This window comes from Phascolarctos cinereus, unplaced genomic scaffold (genome assembly GCF_003287225.1).
Source record: "Phascolarctos cinereus isolate Bilbo 61053 unplaced genomic scaffold, phaCin_HiC Scaffold_1;HRSCAF=81, whole genome shotgun sequence".
Classification (NCBI taxonomy): domain Eukaryota; kingdom Metazoa; phylum Chordata; class Mammalia; order Diprotodontia; family Phascolarctidae; genus Phascolarctos; species Phascolarctos cinereus.
The window spans coordinates 235,061,857-235,075,142 of NW_027555514.1; the positions used below are offsets into that span (position 1 = coordinate 235,061,857).

General features: G+C 40.8%; 1 protein-coding gene across 1 annotated transcript in view; it reads right to left on the reverse strand.

Annotated features, from left to right (window-relative positions):
* Nucleotides 1-4,857: 4,857 nt before the first annotated feature.
* The window catches only part of BEST3 (bestrophin 3), a 39,268-nt gene continuing 30,839 nt past the window's right edge, over nucleotides 4,858-13,286 (reverse strand). Inside the window, 1 exon segment of the mRNA XM_078149332.1 lies at nucleotides 4,858-5,788. Within this exon segment, the coding sequence (XP_078005458.1) occupies nucleotides 4,858-5,788 (931 nt within the window).

A 13,286-nucleotide genomic window follows, 5' to 3' on the forward strand; every position in this document is an offset into this window, starting at 1 on the left:
TGACACAAATTACTAAGTCGTATGTACTTGAGAGGCAGTATTCTGTTCCTTCCCATCATTAATATTTACTTTTATTTCAGACAACCATAGCCATGATTTCAATGACATTTCCAACATCACTCAGATGATACTTGCTAGGAGTCCTATAATTAGGAGGCTTCAAGGATCCGGGTTCTCTGGCTCATGATTTTGAGTCTTAACATGTGTCATGTCAGCAACTATAATATGACACAGAAGAAAACGTTTTCTATCAGCCTATATATGCACCATGACTGCAAATAGAATTTAACTAGTCATCAATTTCATTTCTTCTAGTGTCCCCATATTGCTACCCTTAACTCATATAAGGGCTTTACTTTTTCTCCTTCAACTTGCCAGGGGAGAGTTGGCCACATATACATAGGACATATGGCAAAATTCCCAGGTAAATTACAACCAATCAATTCCATTCATGTTAAAGGACCTGTCCTTCTGGTTAATGGATTTCAGTGCCATATTCCCTACTGCTCTGTTTATCCTTTTCCTAGACTCTAGAGGACCTTGCAATGAGAGAGCAATCCTGGGATTTATGACTTGGTACAGTTCTGTCTTCAATGGCAATACCAGTGGACTAGTAGATGCTTTTCAATATGGCTACACTTAGGGTTCAGGAAACTAACAAAGGTGGGAAGTAGCTAGGAGAATTTCAAATACCTAAAATGATTTTAAATCTTTGCCAGTCTTAAATAATGATCCATTGGTATCTAACCTTGTGCCCTGCACAAAAGTTCAACAAAGATTTACTAATAGTGTTCAACAGAGGCTTACTGCTGATGATGAGGGTGATTCTGACAAAGTGGGGAATAGATGGAATTTGATCGTTATTTAGTTTTCCTTTTTAAAGTTTTATATTATTATTTCTAATTACCTAAGGAACAAGGTGTTGTGAGATTAGGTGTTCAAATAACCCTAGAGCTATAAACCGATTGGGCTCTATGTCTAGACAAATTGGTGGTGATAACATCACTAAAATTTTGCTATGGTCTAGTTCAAGAATTTCATTGAGGGGTCGATTCAAGTAATGGGAGATAGAAGGAAGCTGGGTTGGATGAGTAGAAGTGGAGTGGTAACTAGGGTGGAGCAACTTGGACTAGTCTCCAAAGTGCTGAAATTTAGAGGGTGCCAAGATGTGCTTCCTTCTTCCAGTGGCCACACCCTCTTGGACCTGTATCTTGCTCTCCAGCAGTAACCACTAGCACTGCAGCTGCATCGCACATTTCTCTATATGCCATTATTCCTTTATCTCACTTCAGGTGAACTCCTGCCCTTCCCTGCCTCTTCTCCAGATACAAAAATCTTTTGTATGAATAGTAGCCATGCCATTAAGCATCTGGATTTGTGTGGTGAGTGACAGAAGTGGTGAAAATCTTTAATGATAAGTCAAATACAAGGAGTTGAAGAGAAAAAAAAGAAAGAATGAGCTGAACAGGTCAGTAAGAAGCTCACAAATACTGTAAGAGTATTGGAAAAGGCTTCTGAATAAAGTATTTGTAAGACTGGAAAGTGAGGAGGCTTTGAAGGACAAAGGAGATACCATATGTGGAGTTGCAAGTCTTTCCAGTTGGCATCAAAGACGGCGCTATATAGTGGCCACACAATGAGTGTATTTTGATGGTGACCAAGTTTTAGAGAAAATGTTTGAGGGAGGGGACAATTTGTCTGGAGGACAGAGAGAGAACATAACAATACTGAAAAAGAAGGTGTCTTATTAGAAAATTAAAATGCAAAGGTCTTTTCTAATGACTCAGTTCGTGTTTCTATTATTCTATTTTTAATGAAAATTTTCTATAATTCTGCTGAGTTCTTCATATGGGCACTGGGTTCTGGGGAGGAGATATAAGATGATTGATAGGGAGAAGGATGCAATAAAAGTTGGAGTAGGGGAGAGGAGGTAAATACTTCTTCACACCTTTTTTTCTTTCTTTCTGGAGCTAGTTCTGAATATAGCTTTAGGATTCAGGAACAGAATAAGTGGTATTACACCTCACTGAATTTTGGCTTCACACTTCCAGTGTAAGACTAAATAGGACTAGGCCCTGGACTTGGGAGAGTAATAGGATGTACCAAATAGCTGTTGGCCTCACCAAATTCTTTTGTTTTGGGCATGATGTCAACATAGGGAGCAGAGCTGAGTTAGTAGTTTTTGAAGTTGGTCAGACTCCAAGCACATGTGACCACTGACTCAAAGGGTTGAATTTTCCAGAACTCTGAAAGTACGTAAGATGCTGGGGCTACAAGAAAGGCAATGAAAAATCAGCTAAATGTCTGAATTGGGGGGGGAACTAGGTGGGGGGAAGGTGAAGGACTCCATCTTGAATGGCAGAGCAATTATTCTCATGCTTCTCTAGTCTTTTACAAAATGAAAAAGTGAATTCTGAGATGGTTTCCTAGAGTTAAATGGGCTCAGAATCTGACTCATTCTGTCTTCAGAAAAAGGAAAAAGTGGGAGCCTAATGTGGGAGATCAGGGTTTCTGAAGAAAGGTTGACACACTGTGTATCAACTTTGATACAAGAAAGGTTCAAATACATTTTTTCTGTGAGTACAGATATAGAAGAAAACAGAGGTGAATAGTGAAGCAGGTAGATAATAGGATAATAGATTTAGAAATGGAGAGAAACTTAGAGGTCATCTAGTTTGACACACAAATTGTACAAATAAGGAAACAGAGGCCATAAGATGTTAAGTGCCTTGCTCTAGGTCACACAGGTGGCTTCTTCACAAACTATGCTGATTCTATTCACGTATAATTTTTTATCTTGGGGCAGTCAGTTGGCACAGTGGATAGAGTGTTGGGCCTGGAGTCAGAAAGTTCTAAGTTCAAATCTGGCTTCAGACACTTACTAGCTATATGACCCTGGGTAAGTCACTTAACTCTGCCTCAGTTTCCTCATCTGTAAAATGAGCTGGAGAAGGAAACGGTGAGCTGCTCCAGTATCTTTGCCAAGAAAACCCTAGAGTCACGAAGAGACAGGTATGACTGAGCAAATATCATCTTGACCTGAATAGCTAAATTTTGAACCAGACTATTGGGTTTGGAGTCAGAAGGACTGGGTTTGAATCCTAGCTCTGCTACTCTCTTGTGTGGTCCTAAACCAGTTCAACCTCCCTGTGCCAATACAATCATCAAAAAGTGCTGGTAGTAGAACATAGAGTCAGGCTCAGTATATGCAGTAAGTGGTCCCATGTAGCCAGGTGATTGGGAATCTAAAGAGGAGCATACCCCTCAAACATAGGGGTTTTTTCCTGTGGTTCCTGAAAAATAAGATTTTAATTGCTGCTAGCTTCCCTCAGTGTTTAAGACCGAAGAGTAGAATCAGTAAGAAATTGTAGTAGTATGTAGTACTAGCTAGTAGCTGGCCACTGACTCCTACATCTCCATGTTGAGATTGGGAGAGTGGGAAATTAGACTTGTTGACATTTTACAGAGAAATTAGATTATACAGCATGAGGCTGTGCCATTGCTTATTAATATTATCAAAAGGCAGCATAGTGTAGTAGTTTGAGAGCCAGACTCAGAGCCAGGAAGACTTGGGTTCCAGTCCCACCTCTGACACATTTTGGTAGTGTGACCCTGGGCAAAGTCATTTATCCTCTTGGTGCTTGAGGCTATAAGTTGCAGAAAGGGTGCTCATCTGCACTGGTGAAGAATTTCCTCCTCTGAGAGTTCCCTATATGACTTGCTACATTTGTAGGAATATCTACAGTGGCTGCATTGGGAAAGGGAGCTTTCTCAAATCAGAGTCCTCTATCACACCGATTACCTTGTAAGAAGTTCACTACTGAAATCACAGGTCTAGTCCCTATTAGTATTCTTATAATTACTACCCTTAACAATACAACAGAGGAGGAGCAACTGGGCACAGTTGCTAGAGAGTCAGCCTTGAAGCCAGGAAGATCTGGGTTCGAGTCCCACCTTGTGACCCTGGGCAAGTGACTTATGCTCTTAGGGATCTTTAAGACTATAATTTGAAGAGTAGGTGCTAAATTGCACAAACAGCGAATGTTTTCTCACATGGAAATCACAGGGAACAGTTCTTCCTTAACCTAATCTCTAAAGAAGTGATAAATAACAGAGTTAGAGAGAAACAAAGCATACCAAAATGTGAAAGAAAATGGATTAAGGAGGGGATAGATTTAGAGTTCCCTAGATCCATAGAGGGGCGAAGGATATAAAGGGCAACAGGGGAGAGAGGAATAAAAAGACAGGAGAGTAAAAGTTAGAAAAGAAAAAGATCTCAAAATGGAGAAGGAAATTGAAGGGGAAAAAATCGCTGGAGAGTCTGGTAATGAGACAACATAGGTGAAATAATAGTAAAACTTAGAAATTACAAGATAGTGTGGTTAGGTTGATAGCACCTCCTATGTCTTGGGATCTTAGGATCTTGAGAGGTTAACTAGCCCAATTTCCTGTCTTCATGAAAAACAGCAGAAAGCCAGTTTAAGGACATGGCAAAGGAATGGAGTGTGGCAAGTGTTTTGTTTTGTAACGTTTTGTTTGGACAGATTGTTTGGTTAGAAAGCTGTGATACTGAAGCCTGGGTAACTTTCATGGAAACAACTCTATGATAAATAACATTTATTTTTACTAAAAATGCTAGCATCCTCAGCACCTGGTACAGTGCCTGGCACATAGTAGGAACTTTAAAAATGTCTCTTGATTGGTTTCTCTCTTTTTTTCCTTCAGAAAATCTGACTTACTATGTCCCCTCTTCCCAAAGTATTACTAGATCGTAGAACGTCATGATTTTGATGATTCTCAATTTTTTAGCCCAAGTGAGCTCCTCAGGGGGAAGGAGAAATGTTCAAGGGTCCTAAGTTAGAACCAGATCCCAGAACCTTTTGACTTTCCTTTCGGTGATGCTTCAAGTTGCTCATTACTGAAGTCTGTGATATCTGTTTCTTTGGTGTCCAGCTGTTCTAATAAATAATGAACATCTGGAGGCGTCTGAGGGGCAGCCACGAAGTTAATTCCGCTGGACTGCGAGGATGTTTCTGTATCTAGTAAAAGAATCGTTTCAAGGGCAGCAGGCTCCGGACTTAGTCCTGAGAGAGAGGTCTGACTAGACTCCAGAAATCTCGGGAGGCTCCACCTTTTCTGGTACTTATCATCAGCGCTGCTCTCAAAAGCAAACTCAAGAATCTGGGCTTCAGTTTCAGGTGAAATGACCTGTGTCGTTTGTGAAGGGGGTGGGTTGGAATCATCAGGCTTTGGGGACTGTTCAGTTCTAATCGGCTGAACCTCTGAAAGCAAAGAGTCTGAGATAGATGGCTGGGGGCTTGGCTGAAAGCTATCCAGCGATGTGGGCTTTGAAACATCTGGCGAAGTGATCAACACTTCGGGGATTTGAAGGGTTGCTTTTGTGGGTGAGGCACTGACGCTGGATTGTGGGGTCAGGCTCATTAAAGTGCTTGTTCGGCTGGATTCTCTAATCACAGACAGGTCTCCCACGCTGGAGTGGGGCTTGGTACTGCTCTCATCAGGATCTGGCTTGTTCTTGGGCCGAGGTGAGCGGTGGCGGTTTCTGGGAGGTATATCCAGCAGGCCGCTGATGTGACTGAGGTCTCTCGTTGGGAAGAACATGGAGCTGTCACTCGTCTGCCTCCCGTAATTCCGCCTCACTGGACTCGTGGGGTGTTCATGGACACTCAGGAAACGTTTGACTCTTCTTATCACGGAGCGTCGCTGTCCATGTTTCTCATCATCCCAAAGCCATTCTTCCCCCCCAGGGAAGTCGGACCCAGATAGCCTGAAACATACAGTGATAGAGTGTTAGTAGGGTTTTTCAATATGATAGATTTTGAATGCAGAATCAATCAACTACTCACAATTTAAAATTGCCTATTTCGTACCAGGTGCTGTGCTAGGCACTAGCAGTAGGAGATTGAATTCTGGGCATTGAATCAGAAAGGGCTCAAAAACCATCTTAGGCAATCATGAGCAAGTTGACTACTTAACCTCTCTGTGCCTCAGTTTCCCCATCTGTAAAATGAAGGTGCTGGACTCAATGACCTCTAAGGTCTTTTCCAGCTTTAAATCTATCACCCTAGGTCTCTATTTTCAAAAATTTAGAATACCAGGGCAGCTAGGTGGCACAGTGGATAGAGCACCTGCCCTGGAGTCAGGAGGACCTGAGTTCAGATGTGAGTTCAGACATGTAACACTTACTAGCTGTAGGAGTCTGGGCAAGTCACTTAACCCCAATTGCCTCATGCAAAAAAAGAAAAAATAGCATCCTACCAAGGAAGACAAACAACACATTTACTTGCAAGTATATACAAAGTACAATTATCCCTTCCATATGCACACCTCACTATCTGGAAAATCCATGTAAATTTTTTTGGCCCTCCCTTTGCACCACAGAAGAAGTCTGAATTGTTATGGTATTAAAAGGTAAAATATGTTGATATTATGTAATACTGTACATATATTTTATGCATCTCTGAGTTTCTAAACTTTTTCTATGTCATCTTCGCATACTGTCTGCAGCTTCTGTAAAACTCCCCCAAAGCTCCCATTTAATTTCTTATGCCCATCCTCAATGTATTGGAACCTTGATGAGGAAAGCTGAGATGTGGAAGGGAGAACCATATATGGAAAATAAAAGTAATTTAGGGGTAAAATACTAGTATTTGAGGGGATCTGGAAAAGCTATAAACAGGAAAGATTCTAAGGGAGAATGGGGTGAGGGAAGGAAAGCATTTTAGGCATGGAGGTATTTATGGAGCATCCATTATATGCCAGGATTTGGGTATAAAAGCTAGCATTTACATAGGACTTTAAGGTTTGCAAAATGTTTTACAAATATTATCAGTGATATTTGATCCTTCCGACAACTGTGGGAGATAGGTGCTATTATACCCATTTTCTAGAGGAGGAAACTGAGGCAGATAGAGGTTAAGTGACTTGCTCAGGGTCACATAGTAAGGGTCTGAAGGTGGATTTGAACTCATGTTCTTGAGTCCAGTATGCCATCCACTGTGCCACCTAGTGTACACTCTAAGATAGTATTGGGAAAGTTGTGTGAGAGGACTAGTAAGAAGGTCAGAAAGCAAATGAATGAATTGAGTTGTTTTTCTTAAAGCGACAATATTAATTTGGGAAATGTAGGCCTTAACTATTCAGAAAGAAACAGCATCTATTCCCCGCCCCCCTATTACCTACCCACTGACAACTTTTCCAACATTTCACCATCAACCAAAAAGAAAGAAAGAGATCCAAAGAAATAAAGCCCCTTGAATATAGCCCTGGACTTGTCTGCTACAGTGGAACCTTTAAAAACAAGAGGTTCATCAGAAGAATGAATTCCCTGTGTGTTTGTATATATACGTACAGAGGGTTTTCCTTAGTTAATGACGTATTGGGATTATGTTCCTCAAATCCCCACAATCCTATTAAATATTTCAAGTTCCTGTCTGCTTACTAAGAGAGAACCTAGCGATATGGAAAGAGAATTGTGGGAACTTGGTTCACATTTCACCTCTGACACTTTTCTGGGTCTCAGTTTCTTTACCTATAAGGGGAGAGAATAGCATACAAGTATGACTATTACAGCCTGTCTTATGAGGTCATTGTGAGGAAGGTGAACGAGAACAAGAATGTGTGAATTCTTTGTAACCATAGAAAGCAGAAATAAAATCAGATCAGGACTGTAGACTGTATGAGCCAAAAGGGACATTGGTGGATTAAGCTACGTCTTCATTTCTATAATATCCTAACACCTCTGTATGTCAGTTTTCCCATCTGTAAAATGAGTAGGTTGGACTCGATGACATCGGAGGTCCTTCCAGCTTTAATTCTATGCAAGACCTTAGGCCGGAGGTGTCAAACATGGGCCCAGTAGCCCACAACCACTGGTAGCTGACCTAAATTACAATGTAATTAGGAAATATTTCACAAAATAAATAAAAATACAATAGAATGTAGTTAAGATTGGTATGTTTTTTCTTTTTTGGTGGGGGGTGGGGGGAGGAAATTGCCCAGGGTCACACAGCTAGTAAGTATCTGAGGCTAGATTTGAACTCAGATCCTTCTGATTCCAGGTATGGTTCTCCATCCCCTGCATCACCTTGCTGCTTGATAAGTGACTTTCTAAGGCAATATACTATGGGCACTACTAGTCACCCCTTTCCTATTTGAGTTTGATACCACAGATCTAGGCTACCATCTAGATTAGACTTGATTAGGAGCTATGTAGTATAGTAGATAGAGTGCTGTATTTGAAGTCAGGAAGACCTGGGTTCTTTATTGCCTGTCTGTACTGCCTTATAACCTGGGTGAGGAATTCAGAATTCCTTCTGCTTTACCCAAGGGCTCATATTGAAACCATGATGGCTCCCCTAGGAAGTGCTGTGTATGCCAGTTATTAAGTTGTATATTCTAATAGCTGAGCTATCATCAACTGTCATCGATATTAAGGACACAGAGAAAAATTGAGATCTGCCAGGTATGATGCATGTGAATGAAGCGAAACAAAGAAAATGTCATGGGAGAAATCAGGGGAAAAAAAAGAAAGAAGGCAGGGGGAAATGCCATTCTTCTGTAGGTAAGAATAAAAGACCAGCAATTGGAATGATCAATTAGCTAACTGTCCTGAGTGGTGTCCTTTTATAGCGATGCTCAGGGTTGAGATGGAGAGCTGGCTGCTATTCTAGGAATCCAGCCGTGGGTCCCATTGACCCGTGGTGAGCTGCACACTGGTAGGATCTTGTTACATCAGGCTATAGAAACATGACTCATGACTGAGTTGTCACGCTGATCCAGCCTGTAAGGTTGTGTGAGGCCAGCTCCTGGGTCATGCTTAATAGGGATTCAGTTACCAACAGAGGAAACTGGAGATGAGACAAGGTCAATAGATCAGTAAGATTCTCCACTGTTTGCCCTGGGACTCAGGTCAAGTTGGAGATCTCCACCATTTCCTATTTATCCTGGAAGCGACGGAGTCTGGTAGACCCTACAGGAGTAGACTTTACAAGGTTTCCCCAAATGGCAATATCCAAGTCTATATAAAAAAGCAAGAAAGCCACTTGACCTAGGAAGGCCTCATGATGCAGGGGGAAGAACGCTGGTGTACTGAATTCAAATCTGGCCTGAGATACTTGTCTTATGACCTTGGCAAATATAAAATGATTAGGTGACTTCTGAGATCTGTTTCAGGTATAGATCTATAACATAGCTGGGTCCTATGTATATGAATTCACACCATTTGAAGTTATAGTTATGTAAAATATGGTAATTGGTTCTTTTGTTGTTTAGTTTTTTCAGTCTAGTCTAACTCTTCATGACCCCGTTTAGGGTTTTCTTGGCAAAGATACTGTATTGGTTTGGTATTTTCTTCTCCAGTTCATTTTACAAATGAGGAATTGAGGCAAACAAGGTAAAGTGACTTGCCCAGATCACACAGCTAGTGTCTGAGGCCAAGTTAGTATGCAGACTCCAGGCCCAGAGCTCTACCTACTGTACCCTCTAGCTGCCTTATAGTTATGTAAAATGTGGTAGTTAATTCCTTTGTTGTTCAGTTGTTTCAGTCTTGGCTTACTCTCCAAGACCTCATTTGGGGTTTTCTAAGCAAAGATCTTGTACTTGTTTGCCATTTCCTTCTCCATCTCATTTTACAGATGAGGAAACTGAGGCAAACAGGGTTAAGTGACTTGCCCAGGGTCACACAACTGGTAAGTGCTTGAGGCCAGATTTGAACTCATGAAAATGAGTCTTTCTGACACCAGGCCCAGCACTCTATCCACTGCACCATCTTCCTGCCCATTGGTTCTAGCCTAATGAAAAGATACAGTGTGAATCTGGATAATACAACCACTTCAGGGGATTCATTATTTGCATTAATTGGGACCTGGTTGTATTATGCAGGATTTGTAAAAAATTAATGAATGCCTTTATAGACAATTTTTGTTATTCAAAAAGAGACACAGTGTGTTATAGTGGAAAGAAGGCCAGCCCTGGGTTCAGATCCTGACTCTGAGCAACCACTGGTAACTCATTTAACCTCTCAATGCACACAACAACTCTCTAAAGACCATATTTGTTGCTGGTCTACATGTGTAAAGGAAGTTTCCAAATGCCAGATGTTCCCGCCATACCAATAAAATCACAAGTCCAGACCAAATCTCTCTCTCTCTCTCTCTCTCTCTCTCTCTCTCTCTCTCTCTCTCTCTCTCTCTCTCTTTTTTTCAGGAAGTTAGTTTTCTTATAAGAAAACTCTCTTTGTTAAAGCAGATAACCTATGACTTATTGTCTTAGAGATTTGTCTGACTAAGGATCTTGAGAAGTTAAGTGACTTACCCAGGGTTACACATTCAATATGTGTCAGAGGTAAGATTTTGAAGTCTTTCTGACTCCAAGACTAGCTCTCTCTTCGTTGCATCCTATATTTACCATATACGTTTTCTGAACCAAAACTGTATCCTTGCTGAATTTATTTTCTCTGCTGTGGCTAAGTAACCTCTCTTTTGCTCCATTTCAAGTGGTCTGAGAGTGTCATTTCATTCCAGTTCCAAACCTGGACCACTGATCTAGGCTGAGTCAGGCCTGACCCACAACACAGGACCTCTGACTCTAATGCCAGTGTACTTTCGTCTACACACTGGCCTTTCTCATCTTTCTGAGCAAGCAGCCAGAAAAAACAAATGTTGGCTTTACTCTGTTATAAACCATGGTGTCAGGCATCAGAGATAACCACGTGTCCCCCAAGAACATAAGTTACTGTCCCTTTAATCTAACTAGGTACCCAGGATGGTACTTGCCTCTCATTTTTTACCTAGGAATAGTTTAGTTTTTCATAGATTATGTTAGTCTAGTTGATGATTTAGTCAAAATCATCAAAAATTAGAACCTGATAAAATAGCCCCCCAGAGAGTCGGGTCTGAATTATTCCCCCCTTCTCCCAAATCTTAGATGGGTATAAAGGACCAGAAAAGTGGCATTTATAGTATTGGCCCACCAACTCAGAGCAGCCAAGAGACTGGGTGATGATGGTGGTACCATAAATGCAATCTAAGGTCATCAGATGATCAAGATCCATGGGGACAATGAGTTGGAGGACCATTGCAAGAAAGTATACCCCCTAGATATTGGTCACCAGCAGCAAAGCCCAGGCAGCCCTGTCTTAGTTATGTCTCTGCTGCTAATCGCAGCTGCCAACCTCACCTGCCATACTTAATAAGGGTCTTATCACCATCTTTTGTCTTTGTTGTCAGTTTTTGATGTTGGCCTCTATAACGCTTCCACTGCGGCCTTTTATTGGTCCCATCGAGTCATAAAGTCAATACTTTATTTACTGATTGAAGTTTATCATCATAAATGTATTTGGAAAAAAAAGCCAAACCAATACGCCAACTCTAAGTACCCTGGGATATACGTTGTACCTTGACAACATGAAAAACAAGTTTCTTTACCACTATCCCAATCTAAGCATAATAATAATAGCTAACACATAGTACTTTCAGGTTTATAAAGTGTTTTACAAATATTATCTCATTTCATCTACACAGCTGTAGAACTGTTTTACAGATGAGGAAACTGAGGCAGACAAAAATTAAGTGACTTGCTCAGAGTCACACACCTAGTATCTGATTTGAACTCAGGTTGTATACTTTACCCACTGAACCACCTACATGCCTCTGTTCAGTTCTGTCTATCAGTTTGACATGATCTGCCCCCCTTTTATTTATCTGTTTTTTGGGGGGGAAGCAATCAGAGTTAAGTGACTTGCCCCAGGGCCACACAGCTAGCAAGTGTCTGAGGCTAGATTTGAACTGAGGTCCTCCTGATTCCAGAGCTGGTGCTCTATCCACTGCATCATCTATCTTCCCCCCCCCCTTTCTCTTTTTAATATGATCCTTTGTTTAAAAAAAAAAATCTTTGCAGTTGAGAGTTCTGACAAGAGATTCAATAAATACTTGTAAAATACTTTTGAACAGTAAACACAGACAGTGCAGATATATAGACTGAAAGAAAAAAGAAATGGAGAATTTGTTTTAATTGGATACAGAACAAAGGGAAGAAAAAGAAGGTTCCTGCTGTCGACTTGAGACTCTTCCCACTCTCCTATATCTCAGGGAGTGCTTTGGATTCACTACTGTGGGATGCTGGGAAGGAGATCCCTCTTGAGTCCCAGTTGGACATTCGCAGAGAGGAGGAAGGAAGAATATTCTCTCAGATGAGTTCCATTTTATTTCATCTGCTGTCAGATCAAATTGTGGCAACCTTTCCCAGGTAGTGAAGCCAATTGGAATTGGCCTACTCTCATTTTTCCCTGGAATATTGCTTACTTAGAGGGTTTGGTCCTCTATGACTCTAGCATTAAGTCCAGGTGATACCTCAGGACTCACAGAAAATTCAAATAAGGGAGAACTTGAAGGGTTGGGAAAGGTAGGACTTTCATCCAACTCTCCCTTCTTTTGCTGTGCCTCATCACTGAAGCCAATCTTCTTCATCAATGTCTGCTAACTTCTCATTTCCTAATCTGGGAGGGAGATATATAGATTCCATTCTGACTGAGCAAACCACTGATCTGATTAGATCGGGTTAGAAGAACAGAAGAAAATTTTAGATCATTTTTTAAAATTATCTGGGCTTTTAGAGGGCATGAGAACGATGCTCTGAGGAATGATTTATTAAAAGAAATTTAGATTTGAAACCAACCTTTTAAAAATCATATTAGGTTATAGATTTTTAGAAAATAACAAGGCCCTAAGTGATTCACAAAGAGTAAGCCAAGAAGCCAGAATCAGTGGGCAATAGGAATTTGAAAGTGAACCAATAAGCTTATCAGATCATGTTTTCCCTCAATGTATTTGTGGATTTTTGGGAAATAGATTTGTAGGGTCATCTAAGAACACATTTTAGGAACCATCAAATTTATCTCCTTTTCAACTTGGGACTCATTCTAATGAAAAACTGTCAGCAATTTGTTGGGGGAAAAAAAGCAGAACTCTTGAGTTCTTTTATAATAATCAATGTTAGCTTTTTAGTGAATTGTAACATATCAGCTATTAAAGGACAATGGTGATTTCAACTGAGTTGTTAGGGCAGCTGGAGTCAGAAAGACTCATCTTCATGAGTTCAAATCTGGCCTCAGATACTTAACTAGCTGTATGACCCTGGGCAAGTCACTTCAACCTGTTTTCCTCAGTTTGCTCATCTGTAAAATGTGCTGGAGAAGGAAATGGCAAACCACCCCAGTATCTTTGCCAAGAAAACCCCAAATGGGGTCACAAAGTAAGACACTACTG